This window comes from Phodopus roborovskii, unplaced genomic scaffold (genome assembly GCF_943737965.1).
Source record: "Phodopus roborovskii unplaced genomic scaffold, PHOROB, whole genome shotgun sequence".
In the NCBI taxonomy this organism is placed as follows: Eukaryota; Metazoa; Chordata; class Mammalia; order Rodentia; family Cricetidae; genus Phodopus; species Phodopus roborovskii.
In genome coordinates, this window is record NW_026126516.1 from 8922638 (window position 1) to 8947415 (window position 24778).

At 53.7% G+C, this 24778-nt stretch overlaps 2 protein-coding genes across 3 annotated transcripts in view; one reads left to right on the plus strand and one right to left on the minus strand.

Moving 5' to 3' along the window:
• The first annotated feature begins 2870 nt into the window (after positions 1–2870).
• On the plus strand, positions 2871–8613 carry Slc25a47 (solute carrier family 25 member 47). Its single transcript, XM_051196610.1, has 6 exons — positions 2871–2965; positions 5123–5166; positions 5475–5546; positions 6011–6193; positions 7084–7408; positions 7790–8613. The coding sequence occupies exons 1-6, from the start codon at positions 2938–2940 to the stop codon at positions 8068–8070; spliced, it is 933 nt and encodes a 310-aa protein (XP_051052567.1). The 5' UTR covers positions 2871–2937; the 3' UTR covers positions 8071–8613.
• A 3142-nt stretch (positions 8614–11755) lies between these two features.
• Positions 11756–24778, minus strand: part of Wars1 (tryptophanyl-tRNA synthetase 1) — a 32204-nt gene continuing 19181 nt past the window's right edge. For both annotated transcript variants that reach the window (XM_051196604.1, XM_051196605.1), the window contains exons 7-11: positions 20011–20111; positions 18149–18261; positions 17794–17967; positions 14464–14604; positions 11756–13211 (exon numbers count right to left, since the gene is read on the minus strand). In XM_051196604.1, coding sequence (XP_051052561.1) covers positions 13050–13211; positions 14464–14604; positions 17794–17967; positions 18149–18261; positions 20011–20111 — 691 coding nt within the window. In that variant the 3' untranslated portion in view covers positions 11756–13049. The remainder of the gene's footprint in view (positions 13212–14463; positions 14605–17793; positions 17968–18148; positions 18262–20010; positions 20112–24778) is intronic.

Here is a 24778-nt window from a genome sequence, read left to right on the forward strand (position 1 = left end):
TCATGTGGCTCTCCTGAGAAGTGTAAAGAAATGCCTCTTCACTCCAGATGGAGACAGGGCCAGCAGAGCAAAGGAGAATCTACCCACGTCCAGATCGGGGAAGCAGTGAGTTTACTAGGGTTATTTATGAGAGACTCAAAAGGTTTTTATGCTGCTGGGAAGTCTCAATCTGTATTATCTGCCTCTTTAAGAAAAATTACATTTGGGGCCAGAGGGATGGCTCAGGGGTTAAGAGCACCAGCTGCTCTTCCAGAGGACCTGGGTTCAATTTCCAGTACCACACGGCAGATAACACCTGTAGCTCCAGTTCCAGGGTATCTGACACCAGTGCCCATTAAATAAATAAATAAAAATAAATATTTTTTTAAATCGCCTTTATTTATTGGTGTGTGTGTGTGTATGTATGTCTGTGTGTGTGTGTGTGTGTAACCTTAACCCTAACCCAGAGAGAGAGAGAGAGACATGGAGGAAGGGAAGAAGAGGAAGAGGGAGAGGGAGAGACTCCAGGCTTGGTGTGAGCTTTTGACACCTCAGAGCCCAGCCCCAGTGACACACTCCCTCCCTTTAAATGGTACCACTCCCTATGGGCACTGAGGGCCGTTCTCATTCAAGCCACTACACTCCATGTTGGGTAAGTGCCAAGAAAGAATGATCTTCGCATGGTGTTTCCACAGGTAAACACCACCTGCTGGCGCACCAGGCGGCACAAGCAGAGAATTCATTCGTAACCACACTTGTGAACATGCCAAATCACCCGAGGAACACGAGACTCATGAATTTATCATTAAACAAACGAAGCTCCTCCCCTTCAGCTCAAGTGCAGTGATCTTTGCCTGTGACACAGCCCATTCAAGCCAAGTCCTCAGTGGCTTGCGCCAGACACCTCTGTACTTAACAGCTCTCTGCCGCTGATTCGGGAAAGTTACCCTGATGCCTCTTTATAACTCTTCCTTAGCACTTTTGCTTTTTTAATGGTTTCTCTGTGCAGCTCTGGTTGTCCTGGAACTCGCTCCGTAGATGAGGCTGGCCTCAAACTCACAGAGATCCATCTGCCTCTGTCTCCAGAGTGCTCAAATTAAAGGCATATGCCACCACTGCCTGGTGAGCCCATTTTTAATCAGTGTGTGTGTGTGTGTGTTTGTGTGTGTGTATTACTGTGTCATGTGTGATCTGAGAACTAATATTAATAATTAAGATTGTAATAAAATAATCTGACTGCCAATGGCCACGCCATTACGTAAAATCTGGGCTACCTGGCAAGTCACAGTCAGTGAAAGGGACTTGTGTGTTGAGGAATTGTGCCATTCGTGTTTCTGACACTGTGCGCAGAGCTCTTTTTAAAGTAATCTTGGGGTGGAGAGAGGCCTCAAGAGGCCCAGGAGCCTGGCGCATCACGAGGGACATTACCAGACCCACGCTCTGGAGAGTGTCCGGTGGGCTGTCACGGCCGCTCTGCTTCCTAGTGACAGTCATGCACTACTGACCACACCAGCCCTTCCGATCACCTCTGGGTTCTTCCTGTCCCTTTAGGACTGTGTCACTGCCAGCTCATCAGGTCTCTAGGGCGGGGACTAGGTTGTTGTGTTTATCAAGGTGACTCACTGTTTGACACCTGGCATGTGTTGGTGGCATGCATCAGGAGCCTGGACAGGTGGGCTGCTGTCCAGGAGTAATGACAGTCAGGACAGAGCAGGCAGACAGTGGCAAACTGTCCTGCCTGTGGTAGTAAGGGAGGGACACCAAGACTGGATATGGACCGGAGAAAGACCTGTGGGGCCTTGGGGGGACACTCCAGTGTCTGGGTGGATGGCCCTACTCCACTGGCAATGTGGGACTGAAGGGACCTTGTCCTCCTAGGTGGGAGGTGTGTGTTTTAGGCTCCCTCACTGACCTAGCCTCTTGAGGGTAGCATCTGGCCCAGCTGATGCAGACCCATCGCCTCCCTCTCTCTGCGTCTATGAATGGGTTTGGCTGGCAATCCTGCAGGAATACTGCTGGAGCTCAAGACCTTGTCTCAAAGGCAAGCGGCAGAGCTGGGATTTGAATGCAGGCAGGTCAACTTCTAATCAGATGGTGATACACACCGCTCTACGGGATGGACAACAAGGCTGGCCTTGGATAGGCTACTCCCGGTGTCCCTCTATCTGCCCTCTGCCCTCTGCTGTGACAGCTCGCACTGCCGACTCACACAAAAGTAGACTACCTGTCGGGGTGAGGGGTCATCTCTAGTTTGAAACTTGCCTGTTCAAGGCCAGTGTACAGATAACAGGAAAACAGGTGGACACGTGGCCTCCTGCTGAGCCACCCTAGGGTCATCCAGACACAACTGCTGGGCGCCCCATGTTAGCATCCCCTTTCCTCCATTCTGCACGACTCTGGCCCTGAGGGTGGCCCCCAGGTCACTTTGTAGGGCCGCAGCCTGGGTCACTGGGCCTCTAAAGGGAACCAGCATGGTGGCCATAGAGACAAGCTTGCATTCCCTTCAAGGGCTGGCTACAGAGAGGGTGACTGTAAGATAGTGGCTGCCTTAAGCAAGTCCCCTTTGGGGTCTTGGTGGCTCCATGATTAGGACAGGCCCTTGCTCCCCTTCCCTTTCAGGACTGGAAGTCAACTATAAAGTGGGGACACATACGAGGGGCCACTGTTTATGCAGTCAGTGTGAACAGTCAGACGCCAGGCAGTCTGAACCCGGAAGGAAATGGAGGCAGACTTATATCTGGGGTTGGCCGTCTCCCATGACCTCTCACATGCTTTCCTGACGCTGGGGTCATTGACACTGGGATCCTTGTGGGGTGTGTGAGTGTGGGCATCAAAATAGCTTGTTTGCAGCCCTGTCTCCGCCTCTGCTCACAGCTATATTAAAGCTGCAGAATCGGTAGGAGCTGGCCAGTGTGGCACAGGCAGAGACCGGAGCCCTTCCCATTTCCTACGCTGTCCATGGATTTTGTTGCTGGGGCCATTGGAGGTATGGGATAGGAAGAGAGGGGTGCAGGAGTTGTGGGGAACTGGGGATGGTGTTTTTGTGTGTTTGGTAACGGGGAGAGAACCCTAGGCAGTTGGGAAGGGAGCAGACCCCTGTTGTGGGCTACGGATGCTGAAGGGGAGGCAAGTTCCCACACATGGCCTTGTAGTTAAGGCAGGATGCAGATATGGCTAGGATTCCTGGCTTGGGAACAGAAATTTGTCCCAGTGGGGTTAGGAGATGGCTGGGGTTTCTAGTGTGGGTGAATGAGTTCTAGGGGGCCAGACAGAAGGTTTCAGGGAAGAACAGTGCACCCAAGGGTTCTATTCAGGGAGCGGGAACTAGAACACAGAGCAGGCTGGTCCTACTAACATCTCGCCCCCTATGGCTCAAACCGTGTCTCTCCTGGGGAGAGGTGACAGAGGGGATGGTGGCTGCCCACAGGGACTCCATGGGCCATCGATCCTCGGACTATGTAGCTATTTTAGGCGAGGCACCCTTGGCCCTGCAGCGCTTGTGAAATAACTGTGGGTGGCTTTGTCCTTGCTGGGAACAGCCTGGGGACCGGAAAGGAAAGAGAGCACTAGCGTTGGGAGGACTGAGTCTTGGCCCTGCCTGGGGCTCTGGGGGGCCCTGATCTGGACCATACCAACATTTGCTTGCTGCTCCTCAGAATGGTAGCAGCACAGGAGGCCACACCCTCACAGCCACAGGAAAGGCCCTTGAGGTGGGGTCCTTGCTGTACCGGGTCCCAGGGACTCAGACCCAAGCCTTTCCTTAAAGAACTCAAGATGCAGAGTTGGCCATGGCATGTGGGGATTAGCAGCAAGGCCATTTGACACAGGTTCTAATCAATGTTTCCAGGCAGAGGCAACCAAGAACACAGTAGGAAAGCATAAGAGAGGAGGCCTTTGAGGGATAAATAGGATTTGGTGAGGGCTTTGAGGGATACACAGGATTTGGTGAGGTGTTTAAGAGACCTAGAGAGAGCTATTCTATCCAAGTCTTCGTCGGGCACTTGCTTCATACCCTCCGGTCCCCCACTCAGACCTTCATTCTTCTACTTGAAGGCATCTCGGGACACAACCCACGGGCCTTGTCATCCTCCATGGTGTCCTTAGCATCCTTGCTCCAGGGTAGAAAGCCCAAGGCCCTGGTTGGCTCTTCAGCTTCTTCAAGGCTGTGTTGGCTTTAGATGTGGAGGCCCTGGAGCTGGAGTGGTAGGGCTAGGGGGGCAGTGTGGCTCCCCTGGTTCAATGCCTGGGTGAGCACTATGAGCCCCTCTGTGTGTGTGTGTGTGTGTGTGTGTGTGTGTGAGTGTGTGTGTGAGCAGCCCTGTCCACTGGCTTCAGTTAACCTACTCATGCAGAGAATGGCTACTTAGTGGGCAGTTCCGAGGCTGTGACCACCAGGTGGCCCCAGTGCTTGGTCGGCTGTGTGGGTGTTAGAGGACAATGGCAGGGCAGTTCTCTGGGCCAGGAAGTCAAAAGGCAAGGGATTGCGATTTCATAGTCCCCTCCAAAATGTGACCCCAGTGACTTAAGGATATTCTGAGGGATCTGCCAATCCCACACGTGGGTCTCTGGGGGAGTCTCTCTGTCCAGACCAGATCACAGTAGCAGTGCACACCCTGTCCTGTGTGTAACTGTGGTTCCTTGCAATCCTGGCCCTTCATCGACCTGGTTGGGGGGTCTGGACTGTTCCCTTAGCCTTTACTCAGAATGTGCCCCTCCCCGATTCCTGCAAAGTGTGGGTGTCCACCTGGCTCCCACACAAACCGTGCACAGGCTGAAGCTTGAGGGCAAAGTTTGCCTGGCTCAGGGACAGGGTCAGCTAGTACAGAACCAGACGTTCTCCCAAAATGTGCCGTCAGAGGGGAGGCTGAGGGATGTTCTTGGCCTGGGCAATGGGGATGGGTACTGGTGGGCCAGGAAAGGGGTTGGGAGATAGCTAGCAAGTTTGGCAGGTGCATCCTGATCCTCAGTTTCTCACCTGCAAAACGAAGGCTGCAGATAGGTGGAGCCCAGGCAGGGCCAGTGGCAGTGAGGGGAGTGAGCTTGCTCAAGGCCACCTTTCCCATCATCCCTTGGGATGGGCGGGCTCTCACTGCCCACGCGGCCACCTCCTTCTGCCTCACTGGTTGCTCTGATTGCCTTGCAGGAGTCTGCGGAGTTGCTGTGGGCTACCCTCTGGATACAGTGAAGGTACAGCAAGGCCCTGCTTTGGTTTAGGTTACACTCAGTGGCCCCTGTACCTGGCTCTGGTCCTCAATTAGAATGCTAATGGGACCCAGTCCTTTCCTACTCTAATACCTTCAATGGTTCCCTATGGCCCTTGGGACTATCAGTCTCTCTCATTCTGTGCCTCAGGGGGTCTCCTTCCAAAAGCGGTTCGCTGTCCCTACTCACTCTAAAGCAGCATGCCTGATGGTCAAGGGCGGAGCCTAGGCCTCTACTGGCTTTGCCCCAGGCTTAGGACCAACCCTTTCTGAACCCTTCTCCCTTTCCCGTAGGTCAGGATCCAGACTGAGGCCAAGTACACAAGCATTTGGCACTGCATCCGGGACACGTATCGTCAAGAGCGGGTAGGACTGGGGTGGGTGGCATCAGGGGCTGGGACTTGCTAGTGATGCCCTTTCCCTTGAGTGCTAGCCTCTGGCCTTCCAAACGGGTGCCCAGCCCCAGGCTCTCCTGAGCTCCAAAATCTGAGCACTGCGGACTCTATATGGTACAAAACCAAGTCCCCTTCTCCAGGGGAAGGGACCCAGGGGGACCTGGGATTCCAGGGGAAGGTCTTGGGGACGCTTACGCTTAAACTTACGCAAATGACTTGGTGCAGGCAAGATCAAGTGAGCATCAAGTTGGTTCCACCATCATGGCCAGTCAGCTCTCTCTGCAACCCTTAAACATCAGGGCAAGTGCTAAGGTCCCAGGGGCGACCCTCTGGAGGCATTGGTGGCGAGGGAGATAGATGGTGACCAGTCCCAAATATCCCAGCGCCAGGGGGTTCTCTCTTGGGTCTTGTCCTGACTTGGTCCCTGTCCACCAGGTGTGGGGTTTCTACCGGGGCCTCTCCCTGCCTGTGTGCACGGTGTCCCTGGTGTCATCGGTATCTTTCGGCACCTACCACCACTGCCTGGCTCACCTTTGCCGATTCCGGTACGGCAGCACTGACGCCAAGCCCACCAAGGCTGATATCACGCTCTCAGGATGTGCCTCTGGCCTTGTCCGGGTGAGTAGAGGCAGTTGAGGGTAGAAGGGCATCAGAGATGCTCAGGGAGTTTGAATCGTACCTCCCGGCGGGTGTCAAGACCGAGGCTCTGTGAAGGTAGAGCCTACAGGGCATGGGGACTGTGGTGAGGGATGAAGTCTCCTGCCTGGGATGGGCTGGGCTCCTTTTGGTAACCCTCCTAGAATGCTGCAGTGGAGAGGAGGGGATGACCATAAAGAGATAGCATTCAGGTGTTTGTGACCTCCCAGCTGGCAGGTCTCCATCTTCAGGGTTTCCCGTAAATGCCTGAACACCATCTAGTGTGAGCATGGATACTAGCATCCCTCATCCTCAGTGAAGCTGGAGCATCGGGCACCACAGATGGGAACAGGGCAGCTGAGGTCCTTCATAGGCCGTGATGGAGCATGGAAAAGTTACTTGGTCCTTAATCGGGGCCTCCACCGGCTGAGGGGCTAAGTGTTATAGCCACTACACACGGTGCAGAGATAAAAGGCCGATAAGCCTAGCAAACCAGGCTTGACTCTTGAGCCTTTCTGGGCTGCCATCTCATCTGCAAGAGGTGTGATGAGAATTTAGGGAGACTGAGGGCGTAAGGACCCCAGGGCATCTAGCTAGGTCCCACAGTGACCACCATGCTCTGCCTTTAGCAATATGACTATAGTGCAAACTACTGTGTCCATTATGCTCTTGAACTTAGTCACGTTTACTTAGCACCTGGTATGTGTCAAGCTAGTGTTCCCAGATAGGAGAGATGAAGACCTTGGCTTCGGCCTTAATTCGGCTGAGCTGGCTTTCAACCCAGAACCATCAAAACCCAATGGGAAGGCTGGGTCTTTGAGTGAGTGGACAGGCTGTAGGCATGTCCTAACCTTGCTTGTTCTCTGTCCCAGGTGTTCCTGACGTCACCCACTGAGGTGGCCAAGGTCCGGCTGCAGACACAGGCCCAAGCTCAGACCCCGCAGCGGCGGCCCTCAGCCGCCTGGACGTCAGGGGCTCCTGCCCTGTGTGCTGCGCCCACTGCATGGCTGGAGCCCAGGCCTAAGTATCGTGGGCCGCTGCACTGTTTAGTCACAGTGGCCCGTGAAGAGGGACTGCGGGGACTCTACAAGGGCAGCTCAGCTCTGCTCCTTCGTGAAGGCCATTCCTTCGCCACTTACTTTCTCTCCTATGCCATGCTCTGTGAGTGGCTCACCCCTGCCGGCCATAGCCAACCAGGTGAGTGACAGGCCGATGGGGTTGGCCAAGCGGGATGGGGGCAGGGAGAGGAATCTGTGCACAGCGCAGCTCACAACACTGAATCAAGCTAAGCATTTTTGTATGTCTGCCTTATTTTTCAAGTAGGGTTTCTGAGGGTGTGTGTGTGTGTGTGTGTGTGTGTGTGTGTGTGTCCGTGTCCGAGGCCACACAGTGACTGTGATAGGGTTTCTGAGGGTGTGTGTGTGTGTGTGTGTGTGTGTGTGTGTGTGTGTGTGTGTGTCCGAAGCAACACAGTGACTGTGATAGAGAGGTCTATCTTGACTCAGTGAGCTGTCCTGGGTCGGGTCCTGTCTCTGAGAAGCTTGCTCTGAGACAGTATGGCCACTGTCTTTCTTGCAGATGTCCTAGGTGTGCTGGTGGCTGGAGGCTGTGCTGGAGTCCTGGCCTGGGCCGTGGCCACCCCCATGGATGTGATCAAGTCACGCTTGCAGGCAGATGGGCAGGGCCGGCAGCGCTACCGGGGCCTCCTGCATTGTGTGGTGGCCAGTGTGCGGGAGGAGGGCCCCAGGGTGCTCTTCAAGGGGCTGACGCTCAACTGCTGCCGTGCCTTTCCGGTCAACATGGTGGTCTTCGTGGCCTATGAGGCTGTGCTGAGGCTCACTCAGCGATGGTGCACATAGGGGCGGGCCCCCAGTCAGCATCAGCCAGGTCACAGCAGCTGGAGGTGACGGGGAGCGTGGGTGGGCTAGGACCCCACAGGGCTGTCACTGGCACAGCAGAGGGCCTTCTGTGCAGTGACTAGGTGAGGCCTGCCCCGCTGCTGACCATAAAGCCAGGGGGGGTCACGAGTCAAGGTTGTGTGAGTTTCCTTGATGAGGACACGTGTCACTTGGAGCCGTTTGTCACTGAGCAAGTGTTCATTCCTGAGTGTACTCCTTGTCCATACTCATGACTTCAGAGCATACCCTTACCACCCCTACCGAGCACTTGGCCTCGTCAACTTCTGCGGATTCACATTGTCCCCTGAACAGACAAGCGAGGGATCAGACAGCAAGCAGAGCCATCTGGTACACGTGGGGCTTGTTCCCTGTCCTTGGTTGTCATCACTGGCTGAGGAGCTGGTGTGGGAGCTCACTGGTATCCACACTCACACTGCTTGCCACATGAAGACCCTAGAGCCTGGGTCATGAGTGGTTGTCAATAAATGTTTCTGAGCTTGCTCAGCGGTGCTGCTGTGTGATCTGTGTGGTACTGCTCTTCCTAGTTGGTGTTCATCCGGTGTGTTTCACTGTGCGTCATGGTGAGAGAAGCGGTGTGTGTGTAGTCCTGGCCCTGGAGAATAAGATGGACTAGACTTCTTACTTGCATAGCCAGATGCCCGTTATGTGGAGGGTCGCTGTGAAACCCTGCACCGTCTTTTTACTTTCTGGGATGTGTAGCCTGTGATCTGTGTCATTATTGGGCCAGACGCCTGGCTGGAGCTCTGCACCAAGGGTGGAAAAGGGTGAGGTAACCATTCTAAGGTTTTATGAGCCACTGGCTTGGAGGGCAGGGTAGGAAAGTGTCTGCCCTCAGGCACGCAGTGGGATTTGCCTGTGCTTCTGAAGCCTAACCTCCCTCTTCAGGGACCCTGTGGCTGCCAGTGATGGGCCACTGGGAGTCAAGCTGGCTGTATGGCGTCAGCCCACTGGGCTTTGACAGAAAAGCCCTGTGGTAAAGCTGGCTGATACCCAGCTCAGCTACGCGTGCTCAGATGCAAAACCTGGCCGTGCATACATCTAATGGTCTCATTTTCTTTGTTCAGTAAGGCATTCCAATTTCTAGGAGGGGTAGGGTATCTTTCTGGGTCTGCTGCTGTCATGCAGGTCCTTTGGCAGCAGACCTTATGTCCAGAGCCCTTGCCTGCAAGGCCTCCCCCTGCCTGATGCCATCTCTTAGGCCTCCCCTCCTCCAGGAAGGTCTTCTGGTCTCCCTACCAGGTCATGGAGCCTGGGCAGCTGGCTGGTTGCTTATCTGTTCCATCTCAAAACTGGGAGCTGCCCAGGACCTCTTGGCGTCTGGTCAACAGGGGAACCAGAAGCTCTGCAGTAAGGCTGTGGTTATGTAGAAAGCCAGAGAGCTTTCTGTGGGGTTGGAAGGCTTGCTTCTACAGGCACAGGGTTTCAGCGGTCTCCAGCTGCAGCCTGGAGGGAGAGCTGGCCCAGACACCCTCGGCAGGCATCTAGGAGTGTTCCGTCACTCATCTGGCTCGTGCAGTCCTCCAGCCTTTGGGTGCTCTTCCGGTTTCAGTAAGGTTCCTCTTAAAACAACCGTAGTTACTTTGTGGTGATTTAGGAGCTGCTGGTGTGCGCGCTCACTTTCCTCGAATGCTACAAGCCCTGTGCCGCGTCTCTTGAATTGCAACCCTGAAGTCCTTTTAGTTTCAGTGCCTGAACTTGAAAGTTTACCTGGTTCAGACAGGTCAAGATGCTGGGACACTCTGGGCCAGTGCCTGGAAAAGGACAGCTAATACAAAGGGCCTAATAATTTACAAACTGTCAGGAGCCACTGGTGCCCACTCATTTTTTTTTTTTTTGGTGGTCGGGGGTTGTTGTTTGGTTTTCAAGACAGGGTTTCTCTGTATAGCTCTGGAGTCTGTCCTGGCACTTGCTTTGTAGATTAGGCTGGCCTCGAACTCACAGAGATCGGACTGCCTCTGCCTCCTGAGTGTTGGGATTAAAGGTGTGTGCCACCATGTCACTCATTACCTTGTGGGAGGTGAGCTCAGACAGCACACTCTTGGCTTTGATGTTCCCTGTTCACAAGGGTCGTGGCAGATGCTCTGGGTTCTGCTGACCCCAATTGCCATTCTGCTGGCCCAGCCCACGTCTCCAGGGCCATTGGTGGGGGAAGTGACTTAGCAGGAAGGGCTTGGAACTCAGTACACATCCCTGGCTTGCCTCAAATTCTCACTGTCTTCCTGTGTCAGCCTCCCAAGTGCAGTTTACTAGAGGAGTCAGCCCCTGGCCTCCCTACTGCTGTCAGGAGAATCAGAGGGGAGGGGCTGGCTGGCTGCTCGAGTAACACACCGGGAAGAGTCGCTCTCCCCACAGGGCTGTAGTAGAGTGCTCCAGTGCGAGTTAAGAGCTACCCCTTGAGGGCTCCCAAAGTATGTCGGGCTGTAGACAGACCTATGGGCCTGGAGAAGGGCTGATAGCATACCTCAGGAGTTTGCCCGAGGCCTGTTTACTCCTGGACACACTGCTCTACAAGGGAGCTGTCACTTGCTTCTGCATGATGTGGGTACCACTCCGAGTGAAGGCTGTTCTTCCTGGGAAGTCTCTGGACCATTTGGCATTGGACGCATCCCCAGGCGCCCCCATTAAAAGCCCTGCTTGAAGGTCTCTCAGGGACCTTCAAGAATCTTCTGGTTTCCAGCCAGTGTAGCAGTGGCGTTGAAGGCCCTTACCCTGACTAACAGCAGGGTTTCCTATCACCCGTGTTGTCTTACATGAAGGAGACGGAGCTCCCTACAAGTCAGGCGACTCCCCCAAAGTTGTGGCTGATGGCAGAAGGGGGCTAAGCCTTCAGGTGCTCTGGCTGGGTAGACAATGACAGCAACATCTCCCCTTCATCAGCACACCTGTACGTTCGTTGGGTACAAGTGACGCCAGCCATTCCGGGTCACAGTGAGAGCAAGGCAGTGTTCGGCATCCGTCTTACCACCCTGGCCACGGCAGCCAGGTGAGGTGTTGGCCTGTCCAGTGGGATGGGCCCTGAGAAGAGCCTGCATGAACTTTGTGCCATCCATACTCTGGCACTCTCTTGGGCTCTGAGTTCAGGCACTTGACCTCCCAGGGTAATGTATGACCTTAGTATTCTCCATGATAAGTCAGAACAGACTGCTCAGTAACAGATTCACTATGTGGCCTTAGATGAGTCATATTTCCCTCCAAGTCCCTTTTCCCGACTCGCAAACGAGGGCAGGCAGGTAAGGTGAAGTGCGGCTCCATTGTGACTGGGTCTGCCCTGGACGCCCAGTGGCCCCATTTCTGCCTGCGCTCATCACTCAGCATCCCCTGAGCACCCAGGTCTTGGCAGACAGGACAGACATCACAAGCACATGCTCTCTTCAGGCTGCTGGAACATCAAACAAGGCGGGGAAAGTAGTCGCAGGGAGAGGGTGGCTTCTCAGGACAAGCTGCCGACACAGCCAGCAGTCCCTGGGAGCCTGCTTCTAAGCACCATGGGATTTCACAGCTCTGCACGGCCTGTCCCTCTCTCCTCTGACAAGGGGAACGGCTACCGCCCCAGCACGGTGTAGTGTGGCTTAGGGGCCGTACGCGCAGGTAGCTCCGCAGCCTGCTTGGACAGACAGCAACGAAGGCAGGGGCACAACAAAGTTTATTTTTGCCTGAAAGTGATGCAAGGACACACTCGAGAGCGGCCTTTGTGCCTTCAGGGAGGGCAGACACCTCACCCAGGGGCTTTCCCTGAGATACGGCTTCTGCTTTGACAAGACTCTGAGTGGTGGCTCATTACACATGGTCGGCTCAGAGGGAGAACGCCAAGGCCTGGGCAGCTGATGTTCTTTCCTGTCTAGCTATGGTCCACCGGCCTGGAGCGGCCAGCGCACTGCTCTGTGCTGCCCTCCACTTCAGTCAAGTGTCAAAACAAAAGCATCTGCAAAGGCAACAGACTGTCCTTAGGGTGTGACGTCAGGAGAAGCCATCACTGGGCCATTTGTGGAAAAGTTAGTACAGTAAGGGCAACAAGCATGATTCTGGAGTGGACAACACGTGTGATCTGGAGTTTAGTAACCTCAGCCTCAAGTTTCAGCCACAAGACTCAGGCTAATAGACATGGTCCAGCCTGGGGTCCATAGTCAGTGTTAAAGGCAGCTTTTAGAGCTGAATGACAACCTCCCCACCACCTTGTGGTGTTAAAGACTGAACCCACGGCATCATGCACTCTAGGCAAGTCCTCTACTACTGAGCTACACCTACAGGACGAAGCTGAGTACTCCCTAGTGACTATAAAGCAAAGTTTATATATATATTACGTGTAAACATATATGTATACATATGTATATATAGAGTTGGTATGGGCTCAAGCACAGCATCTTTGCCCACTAATGTCTCGTCATCAGTTTTTCACAGCAGTTTTTAGTTTTACAATAATGACATTCTGACTCCATAGACTTGGAATGAAACACAAATTATGTCGGGCTCTTGCTGGGTAGCCCAGGCTGGCACAGAACTTGTGCCTTTGCCTACTGAATACAGAGATTATAAGGTGTGTACTACCGTGTGTAGCATACACACTTAAAAAAAAAACAAAAAAAAACTAAGAGATTCTGGGAATTTTTTCTGGAACCCTAGGCTGCTGGACGGACAGTCCTCTGTGGGCTCTTTGTGGGAGACTCTCGGCTGGGTTTCTATGTGACCACACAACATTAGCAGCACCTGATCATCAGCAGACTCCAGGCGGACAGACATCACAGAAGAAACAGCATCCAGAATGCACAAGGGCGTAGAGACCCAGGTCCAGGAATTAACGAGTGAAGAAGCCTAGGGGAGTGTGGCGTGATTGGTGGGCTGGGGTCATTGATAGGGATTACTGATGGGGCTAGTGATTGACAGGATTACTGATGGGCGGGGTCTGTGCACACAGAAAAGCATTACTGAAAGTGGAAAGACAGCTGCCGCGGAGTCATGAACTCCTTCACCGTTTCTTCGGTGACGGCCTTGCGTCGGGCCTGGTGCTCGGCGATCAGGGGCTGAAGGACATCGATGAGTGTCTTCTTGAGCTCCCCAGTGAGCATGGCTCCGCTGGTGTAATCCTGCCAGGAAGTTGGATGCGGTGAGCAATGGCTCTGGGTGTCCCAGCCACCCCTACCTGAGCTCTAATTCTGCTTATGTCCTTTTATGAACTATATTACACTTCATTATTAACCTGTAGGAGTCTGTTCTCTAAGGAGACACAGAAAGGGGTGGATACAAACTGCAGGAAGTGGGGAAGAATTGGGAGCAGCAGATTATGGGAAACCACAATCACAATCCACTGTGTCACCAACAGAGAAAGGAGAGCTGGATGCCGCTCCCAGCCCTATGGCTTCTACGCACCCTGGCGCTTTCTACGCACCCTGGCACTTTCCTTCCCGATGGTGCCACTCTCCAAGCGGAGGTGGCAGAAGGCTGGGGAAAATCGCCTTCCACTCCACACCACAGGTGCTAACCACCAACAGTGAGCGGCGTATTTCCTCTGAGAGTTCTTCCTGTGAATGTAAAGCACTCTCTCTCCTCACAGCCTTTCTTTCCCTACCCCTGCCACTGGCTCTGGTGGCACCGACACCCTCTCAATCCTTATTCCTATAACCCCAGCACTCAGGCGGCCGAGGCAGGAGGACTGTCATGAGTCTGATGTAAGCCTGGTCTCTATAGGGAGTTCCAGGCTACACAGTGAAACTCTGTCTTAAACAGTAACAATCAAAGACATTAATTAACACATCAGGCTGGGCATCTGCAACAATCCTCACCTGGCCACCCGGCTGGACAGACCACGCCTGTACCTTTTTTCTGCTACTGTTTCTGTATGAAAAGCTGTTTTCTATTCCACAGGATTTCTCTGGAAAAGACTCCAAGGCCAGGGACACTGCCTGTCCCCATCAGCTCACTGAGAGGCTGTCCTAGGGCCAGGGACAACTACGTTCCTCCCCTGGCAAGAGAGAGATCTCTCTATGCTCTCTCTCACCTTTGTGAGCTCCCAAGGGTTAGAGCCCTGAGTGATCTTACCCAGTTTTTGTTTTACACATGGGATGCTTCAGCAGGGGCCATGCTAATCTCTGTATTGTTCAGTTTTGGTATACACGCTGCTGAAGTGAACACCTGTTCTACTTTTTAAGTTCAGCATCTTGCTGTGCAGCCCAGGCTGGCCTGGGATGTGTAATCTTCCTGCTTCAGCCTCCTGAGCTAGGTCTAAATAAGCATGACGTTACTTGTATGGACCGAGTCACTGAGGGTGCTCTAGCAATACACAGGGCCTGGCTGGGCTGTGGGGCTCATGTGGATGGGTGGCAGGGCGGGGTTGCTCACCTGTCTGATCTGCTCCAGCCTGTCGTCGTCTTCCAGGAAGAAGGTCAGGTACATGAAGGACACATCCACTTCACAGTTGCCCCCAAACTGCCTGTGCTCCTCCACCGTGTCTCTTCCACCAGAAAACGCATGCTTGTTCACCTGCACCAGACAGAAGTCAGTCAAAGAGCTTCCCTGTCTCTGGACATCGGTCAGGGCCCAGGCGGTGGCAGCCACACTAGCGACTCATGGTGGGGGGGCAGGGAGGCAGGGAGGCAGGAGAGCAGGTCTTTGACAAGTGAGCTACAGAACAGCCCGGAAACCAAAGCACACTGGGCTAGAAACTGCGGAAGAGCCCAAGCCCTCTTCAGAGCTGGTGGCCAGCAGAAAGGGTGGCAGGTAGTGCTGTGTCCACAGGTGGCGGAAAAGCCCCAACCACATGTACACACGAGCCCCAAGGTCAGGAGAGCACAGCCGTGAGAAGTCCACCCTCAGCATGTGGTGACAGGGGAGGCCCGCAGGGAGGTCTCCACCCAGACGGGCCACGCGTCAGGTGGTTAAGAAAGCCCCAGATGGGCTAGAGTGATGGCTCAGTGACTGAGACCAGAGTTCAATCGCCAGTGCCCACACGGCAGCTCAACTGTCTGCAACTCCCGATGCCCCTGGGGATACTAGGCACAGACATACATGCAAGAAAAACACTAACACACATAAAACAAGCAAACAGACCCCCGAAACTAGCGACACAGAGCTGAGCACAGTGGCAGACACAGCACATAGGAGACCGAGGCAGGAGGATTACTTGTGTTCAAGAGTTCCAGGCCTACTTCAGTAACAAAGAGAAACACCATCTCAAAACAAACAAAAGGACTAATGAGAAGAGCAGGGCGTGGCCGTGCAAACCTTTAAGCTAGCACTCAGGAGGCCTCTGCAGGTAGAGCTGTGAGTCTGAGGCTAGCCTGGACTACAGTGAGTTCCAGAGCAGCCAGTACACAGTGACAGCCTGTCTCACAAGAGTGAGTGACTGAGTAAATAAATAAAAAAGAATGACAGCTAGGGGTAAAGGTCACTAGGACTTCGCACCTCACACAAGCTGCCTAGAAGGCTAAGGTCTTCTCCACAGTGATAGGGTCATGTTTTGTGAGAATATTTTGTCCTGGGACAAAGTTCCTAGAACCTGGGAATCTCCCAAATCCTCCCGGGGAACTGCTTGGCTCCCAGGCTGCTGACTCACAAGAGCAAATGGGTCCAGACCTGGCTGGACCCACAGCCTTCCTGCTTTATGATAAACAGATGGCGTTTCCCCGAGTTCAGTGAGCTGTCCCAGCAAACTGATGAAGCCTTGGTAGGGGCAGTGGGAATCGGGCACAGAGCGGGGGTGAGGCCTTCGGCTGTGAGTGCTGCACTCTCCAGGAAGAAAGCATCAGGACTGAACTCACGGAGGACACCAGCCAGCGGGTGTCTGCTGGAGACCCACGTGGCAGGCTCACACGTGGAGGGAAAACTCACCTTGCCTTGTGGACTCACAGGTCAAGGTAATCAGGGCCCCTGACGGTTGGCAGCTGTGTTAGCCAGGTTCCCTCACTGTGAGACTGCCCCTGCTGTGGGGTGTCTCGGCTCTGAGCTGTGGAGATTCTGACTGCAGCAGGGCCATTGCCAGGGTGACTGAGTCTGGACTCAGGAGAGGACCTGCCAGTGACCCTGACCTCTGCAGGCCCACAGATTCTACTCTCGTGCAGGCTCCTTACCTAACCCTTGGGTTTCTGCTGGCTTTTACAAATGGGAAATTCTCCAGAGTCATACAAACCGATTCTAAAAACCAACTTCTCAAACTGAGCAGAACTTGTCCCCCACCACACACCTCACTTCTCCATTGCCCTCTGTATTCTGGAAGTTTCAGGCAAAAGCAAAAGAGAAAGAAAGATTTCCCCAAATCCCCAATCCTATTAGCTCTCATGTTAGGCAGGGCAGGTGTAAGCCATTTCCGGAGGAAGGGCTGGATATGAAAAGTCCCCATTGTCAACCAGAACTTGTTTGGGACTTTCCAAAGGCTAGGGGGCCTGGCAGGGACTCTGACTATTATTGTAGAACACCCCCCAGATATGTTCCTCTCACTCCTCTTAGACCATCCAATCACAAACACATTACTTGGGTCCAAAGGAAACAGCAGTGACTTCCTGTAACCATGAAGGGCTCGCACTCACTGGCAGCTCAGCTCTGAGCAACAGTGCTCTGTTGCTCTGAACCAGGTGGATGTGCAAACTCCTTTCTAGTTTCAGTTTCCAATTGACTTGCAAATATATACTAAGTACCCACTGCCTGCCAGAAGGGCACAACCAGACATGGCAGTCCTGTTGGAGGGTACTTCTCAGTTCTTTCCAGGAGTGCATTCCAGAGAACGGTGGCCTAAGTTGCTGCCATCACTCTGGAGCAGTGTGCCAGGGTAGGAGCTTTACTTCAGGGTAGGACTCTGCTTCAAACCGAGCGTGGTGGCGCACACCTTTAATGCCAGCATTCAATAAACATAGGCAGGTGGATCTCTGTGACAGCGGGGTCTACCCTGACTCTGTCTCAATACATGAACCGTTTATTGAGGGTCTGGTGTAGACTTGAGGGAAAGGAAATTCAGAAACCACCAGCACAGTTACTGGCCCTGCCCCGTCTGACGTTCAGACTGAGAGCCATGTTCTACATTATCTGACAAGAGCTTCACTGATTATGCTTTAAAGAAAACTACCAAGACTCTGCTTCAGTGTCAACATGCTGTTAGAAAGACAGAAAAAGAGGAAAACAGAAAAATTCCCCAGGTTCCTACCTGTGCGGAGGGGATCAAAGACTAACAAATCGCTACACCCCAAGCCCCCGAACCACCCAAACCCCAGCTCTCCTGCTGTGCGGGCAGCGGTCCTGTGGGATCAGGCATCACTGCGGGAGCAACGTGGGACGGTGTTAGGGTCACGTGAGACAGCTGTGTGAGACGGTGTTAGGGTCACGTGAGACAGCTGTGTGAGACGGTGTTAGGGTCACGTGAGACAGCTGTGTGAGACGGTGTTAGGGTCACGTGAGACAGCTGTGTGAGACGGTGTTAGGGTCACGTGAGACAGCTGTGTGAGACGGTGTTAGGGTCACGTGAGACAGCTGTGTGAGACGGTGTTAGGGTCACGTGAGGGAGCGGCGTGGGACGTGTTAGGGTCACGGCACGTGAGACGGTGTTAGGGTCACGTGAGACAGCTGTGTGAGACGGTGTTAGGGTCACGTGAGACAGCTGTGTGAGACGGTGTTAGGGTCACGTGAGGGAGCGGCGTGGGACGTGTTAGGGACTTGCATGCTCCCTGCTCCTTTCGGGCTCACCTTGCTCTTGATCTGCTTGGCTGTGTCAGTGAGGAAGATGGACGAGTTGGGGTCACTGGCGCTCATCTTGGTCTGGGCTCCCTGCAGGGCAGGGAAGAAGGTCGAGTGCAGCAGGGCAGGTTTAGGGTGGCCGATCCTGGGGGCCACATCCCTCGTCATTCTGAAGTAAGGGTCCTAGGTGGAGAAGGCTGGGTGAAGACAATGGGACCGATGGCCAGGCAGGCTCTGGCCCGTGAGCCGTCCAAGCAGCACCATGGGGGGGGGGAACGGGACGGTGTCACCCCCACCTCCCCGGGACAGTCCTGCAACCACAGCCAGCACCACTCCACTCCCACAAGTCAGCTCTGCCTCCAACCTGGTCAATGGCGCACGGGATGAGGCACTGGATGTCCCTCCTGTCCCGGAAGATCTTCGGGAAAGAGTTGCTGAACGATGGTGCCGCCTGGACAGCAGGAAAACTGATCTTCCCTGAAAGAAGGGAGACACTCTTACGTGTTGAGCCAACCGCTGTTCTGGGTAATCAATCCAATTAAAGGGATCAACAATGGATTTCTTCCCACTGAAAACAAACTAAAGAGAGCCTAAAAATATAGCAAGGGAGCTGGGTAAAAGTTGAGCCCCACCCCGGGTCTCTGTATGATTTTGTTTGTTTGCCTTTCAAGACAGGGTTTCTCTGTGGCTTTGGAGCCTGTCCCGGAACTAGCTTTGTAGTCCAGGCTGACATCGAACTCACAGATCTGCCTGCCTCTGTCTCCGGAGTGCTGGGACTAAAGGTGCGCGCCACCACCGCCCCGCGAAGCCACCACCGCCCCTCGAAGCCCTGGTCTCTCATCAGTTTCTTGTCGCATTTCTCAGTGTGCTCAGCTGTGCCCATGCCATGCACTCCTGTGCAACTTTCTCCCTCCAATGTGTCTGGCTGCCCTGGACACCAGCACCACCCTTAGGGTGCATCACCACATCGGCCATTTCCAGGAGCTTGCTACTCCTCGTAACGGCAAGGCGCCTCCTGCCATCTTACAAACACTCACGATCAGACACAGGTGTTTACATAGCCTGCCATAGCTGCACACTGCAAGTGCATAGCTGAACCAGGACTGAAGCAAGGCAGAGATCTGTTACAAGACGCTGCTTCTTAGCTGCTCACCACCTCTACTGTGGGTCACCCTGGATGCTGAGACCCAACGTCAAGAGCCTCTCAGTAGCAGGAAGACCATGCTCCAATTGTTGGGAATGAGCTTGACTGAACTATCAAAGAGGAGGATTAGATACAGGTGGACACAGGCAATAGAAGGCCTGGCCACAGGTCTCAAATGATGGCCTACAAAGGCCAGTACACTGGAATGAGACTTGGGGACACAACCATGTCTATACAGTTGGCAAATACTGTGTGTGTAAGTGGGGGCAAAGCCAGGGGAGGAGAGTAGGGGAGGGGAAGGGCGTGTAGATAGTAAAACCCTCTCTTTTTATACACTTTCTTATTTGAGATAGGGTCTCACATTGTGGCCCCTGACTAGCCTGGGACTCACTATATAGATCAGGCTAGCCCCCAAACAAGAGATCTGCCTGCCTTGGCCTTTGAGGGCTGGGATTAAGAGTGTGCTGTCATACTCTGATAAAACCTCTTATCTAAGTGGAGAGACTGGGGACCAGGAAAGGCTCCCACAGAGAGCAGATCTACCTGCTCTCCCATAACTCTTCTGGACTCTACTAAGCCCTCTAGCGACTGGGGTCACACCAGCATGATGGAGAACCCCAGCCAGTCTTGTCTGTCTGAGTCTGGCGGACGCCCACCTCTGAGTGTTTTAAATGAAGTTCTAACATCTCAGGTCTCTAGGCGGGCACTTTAAGGAGCAGATACTTGGGATGGCGAGGGGCTCAGTGGTAGCATTTGCTGTATGTATAAATCTATCTCTTGGGACACACACCACACCCCAGGTATGTTAGCTCAGGCTTTGGTGTTGCTGCTTTTTTTTTTTTTTTTTTTTTTTTTTTGAGACAGGGTTTCTCTGTGTAACAGCCCTGGCTGCCCTAGAACTCACTCTGTAGATCAGGCTGGCCTCAAACTCACCTGCGTCTACCTCCTGAGTGCTGGGATTAAAGTCGTGTACCATCACTGCCTAACATTGCTGCACTGTGACTTTTAAGGACACTATCTAGTCTCCTCTGAGCTCCCAGTCCCACAAAGACAGGGGCCCCCAGGCAGCAACAGCCCCTTACCAATGCAGTCACTGTCAGTGAAGCCGAAAATGCCTTTCACTTGGTTGAAGGTGACATGCTTCTGAATCTTCACCACATTCTTGTAGAAGCCTGGGCTCTGCCTGCAGAGATGAGCAGAATTAACATGAGCTGGAGGACAGCCTCCACGGGCAACAAAGTTGCAGTGGCCAAAACTGGGCATCAGTGAGTGGCATGCCAGACACACACTGGGTAACACACCCAGACACACACTGGGTAACACACGTGTTCAGCTCATGCATAACAGGAGTACATAGAGAAGTCATGTGCAGGCAGACAACTATAGCCGTTACACCTCTAACTGTGAAGGGGCGTGAACAGAGACATTGCTCAGCATACTGTGGATCTCAAGGAAGAGGCCCTCTGCTGGCTGCTACACGATGGTGTGATGAGACTCGGGTGCCCAGCCGGAACGCAGGGAAACTGACGGGTTTCTCTGTATCCCTGGCTGACTGCAGCACAGGTGCTCCCCCAGCATCCGGCTACAGCATCCGGCCACTACGGTAGTGGCACTCTGCACTTAGGGCAGGGCTGGCTTCACACCTAGCAACAGGGTTTGCCTTACTGGTTGGTTTGAGCAGCATGACTTTTCTGGATGGTGAAAGCCATGGATCTGATGCCTTGATCTGTGACAGCCATGCTGATGCCAGAGGGAAGCCGGATGACAGAGCACAGAGGGCAGAGGGTAGCCACTGCCTCCCCAGTGCTGGGACTAAAGGCCAGCGCCATCAACGGCCGGCATGGCTTCTTTTTTAAACTTTTACTCATGAGTACTTTGCCTGCATGTATGTGCATCACGTGCATGCCTGGGACCCCAGAGGAGCGTGTTGGGCCCCTGAAACAGGAGGCACAGATGGTGTGAGTCACCATGTCAGTGCTGGGACCCAAACCTGGGTCCTCCGCAAGAGCAGGAAATGCTCTTAACCCCTGGACATCCCTCTGGGGCCCGGCCCCTACTCCTTACACTGTTTGCTGACAGCATCCCTTTCTTCAGCCTGGCCCTTTGCTACGCACTGGAAAGACAGAAAGGGAGGAGGTGTAGACGCAGCGCAATGTCCGGCAGCAGCTATGCTAGAGGCAGGCTCCACGGTCATGGCACTGCGGAGGCTGGGTTGAGGCTGCTGTTACAGAATGGGTTATACCTTCCTCCCTCCCTCTCTTCAATTCAAGGGTTTGCTTCCCTTGCTGTCTTCAGCTAGGGGGTGACAGATGCCAGTACCATGTTTTTACGCTGAGAATTGGGCACAATAAATGTCTTTACTAGGACTGGAGAGGTGGCCCAGTGGGTAAGAGCACTGGCTGCTTCCCCAGGGCCCTGGGCGTGCTCCCAGCACCCACACATGGTGGCTCACAAGCATGCATAGCTACAGTTCCAGGGTAGCTCCAGCCACTTTCTGGCCTCTTCGAGTGCTGTATGCACGCGGTACCCAGACACACATGTAGGCTGTGGTGGTGTGAATATCCTCAGCCGGTGGAGAATTAGAAGGTGTGGCCCATTGTGGAAGTGTGCCAGTGGGGTGGCTTTGAGGGTTAAAAGCCAATGACAGGCCCAGTGTCCCTCTGCCAGCTGCACATCAGTTCCCGCTCACACACATCGACAGTGTTCATCAATTACAGCTGTGTGGTACTCTAGAGAATGGGAAAACGCCGAGGCACATGTGATGTGGCACGCTGACCGGCACAATTCCCTTTGAGAAGCATGGCCTTGGCTTCTCAGATGAAGGCGGAGCCTTGACGGTCCAGGCCATGGTCACAGGCCCTGTGCACACAGGAGCTGAGATCTAACCAGGTTTCACCTGGCCCCAAAGCCTGAGCCTTTTGCGTCATGCCACCGCTGTGGTGCAGCTTCGCTGAGGTATGGACAGCCCCAGTGTCTCTGGGCAGGCGGGAGGGGGCAGAGAGCGGGGCACGTTAGTCCCCCGTATGGGCACTGGGTCAGCAGTGGGTAATCTCTATGGCTGCCACTCAGTAGTCAGCACAGGTTCGGGGCCTGGGTGAGCAGGGGGAGGGCAGTGAAGGAGCATCCCCACGTCTAGTCACATGCTCGACACAACAAAACTGCAGAGTGTGAAGGGGCTTCTGGGAAGCAGCAGCCATGTGCCCCCGAGGAGACCATCGAAGGCGGCAAGCATTCTGGGGATCAAGGTGACGGAATGGGGGTCACCCGTGAACTGGCCTTCTAGCCAGATCCTGCTGCACAAGATGTGCCCTGGTGGTAGCAGGATGGAGCCCGCATGGGGACAGACTCCACATGACTCTTAGCGCTGCCTGACACTGCACATCAACAAGGGGCAGACTCGACTGTGTCCCACAGCCGGACAAATGCCCCGGGAAGACTTCCTCCCACACACAGGCTCCATACATGGAAGACAGCTGAAAGGCGACATTGTCCAGGCAATAAGTGCCAGGCACCCTTAGAGGAGCTTTACACTCATCGGCTCAGAAAGTGTCCACAGGCTTGGCAGCAGGGACCATCAGCTCTAATCTTCTTTACCTCCACCTTTTCCTTATCTCCCAACACTAACCTCACTGTCTCCTAATTGTGCTAACTGACTGCCCCATTAGAAGATAAGCTGTAGAGGCTATGAATGCAGGTTACTGGTAGACACTTGCCTAACACGCACAAGGCTCTCAGTTCCATTTCCAGCAAAGAAAAGACCAAACTGGGAAATACAGGGACTTACCAAAGAGGAACCTGGAGCAGAGCGGGGACTGGATGACTGGAAGGGCGGCCCTCTGGGGTGTGAGCGGGAGAGGGACACACTGGGGATATGTCACTGGAAGGGAGGCCCCCTGGGGTGTGAGCGGGAGGCAGGTAGAGGGACAGACTGACTTCTTACTGACTTCTTCCTTCCTTACCAAGAAGAGTGGAGTCTGGCTTCCTTGTATTTGTAGCTCAAAGGACCTACAGGCTTGTTAGATCACAGATAAGATTCCAGATTAAGTTTAAGCCAGGAAAGTAGATGCTCAAGTGTTTAAGGAAATTCTTGCTGGGTGTGGTGGCACATGAGCTTCCTAACTGTAGTCACCAGTACTTGGGATCCAAGGCCGGGGCAACACAGTGAGAACTCATTTCAAAACAGAAAACAAAGAAAGAGAAGAAATTCTTAATGGGGCAGATGTGTTTTCTGATATTCAACTTCACCCCATACCCCTGATGAGAGAAAGTTCTCACTGAGGCCACCACAGACAGAAATACCAGCTCGGCTTGGAATGTGCTGAAAGGGGCCTAAGCTCCAGTCCTGACTTCCTTCAGGGATGGACAGTGATGTGGAAGTGTGAGCCACATAAACCCTTTCGTCCCCGACTTGCTCTGGCCATGGTGTCTCATCCCAGTAATGGAAACCCTAACTAAGACAGACGTTCGAGTCCAGGGAGGACAGCGTTAGTCAAACCCGTGCTATGTTTTCAGGGCCCAGACGGGGACTTGCCCCTAGGGTGCAGATGAGGGCGCTACGTGTCTGACTTATTTGCTGTATGTGGCCCATCAGAGGGCCTTCTCTGTCAGATTGGCAGTTGTGTGTAGCAGGGACCAGAGCAGGGCGTCTCTCCAGGAAAAGGGGTCTTAACATTCACAGGAGGAAGAGTGAAGGAGTCAGCCATACAGGGCGAAGGGCTCAGGGGATAACGTTTTGTTCGCAAAGGTTGGAGATGGCAGTGCTGCGAAAGGAACGCAGGGCCAAAAACACAAGAGTCTGTGTGCTGAGAGCAAAGTGAGCCCCTGCTGACCCAAGCTGGGGCACCAGGCAAGGCTGAGGTGCGGACAAGAGAGGGAGGGGTTGCAGTGAAGGATGGGTGCTGCAGACCAGAAGCTGGGCGCAGGACTCTGGCCTCAGCGATCACTCGTGTCCAGGAGTTCAAGGCCAGCCTAAGCGATACATGGAGGGTGACTCACAAATGAAGGCTACCAGTCACGGTGCTCTGTCAACAGCCTGGCTGGGGGGGTGGGTGGGGGGGCAGATCCATGGCATCAGGCTATTTTAAGGAAGGAGGTGACAAGTCCGATGACATCTATGCTTCCATAAGACCATTCCTTCAATGTTCACACAACTGAAAAACAGTCTGATTCTGAGGGGTGGGGAGGGACAGGCAAGAAGTGTCTGCCACCAAGCCTGATGGCCTGAATTTGATTCCTAGGACTCACACCGTGGAAGTAGAGAACTACCCTGTGAGACATCCGACCCCCCCACTCCTGACTCACTCAAATTAAAATGTAACTGGGATTAAAGACATGTGCTGCCACACCCAGCATAATAAAAATATTTTAAAAATTTAATGATTTTCCTTGCTGGTCAAAGGTCAGATTTCCTGTCCTGGTGGACACACAGGTCCCCCTTGGCAGCTGGGGAACAGCCACAGCCAAACGCCTCTGTGTCCACACGCGTGTGCTTCCTCACACTGCCGTGGCTGTAACACTACACGAGAGGGCCCCTAGCCCCAAGCCCATCCAACCTGCTGAATCAACTCCCTTGAGTGAAGCCCACCTCTCTAGTGCTCTAGGCTTGATGCCTCCCAAACCCCACCATGGTGGGGGACAAACCCAGGGCCTCATACTAGGGAAGCGCTCTACCACCGAGCCACACCCCAGCCCTCAAAAAATGTTTGTGGAGCTCAATAAACAGTATTCACTATTTCACCCTTTTTTTTTTTAATTTTTGAGACAGGTTCTAACTATGCATTCCGAGTATATCGGCAGCCTGTGCTGCGATTAGAGCTGTGTGCCACAGGGCTCGAATAGCACTCTTATGAT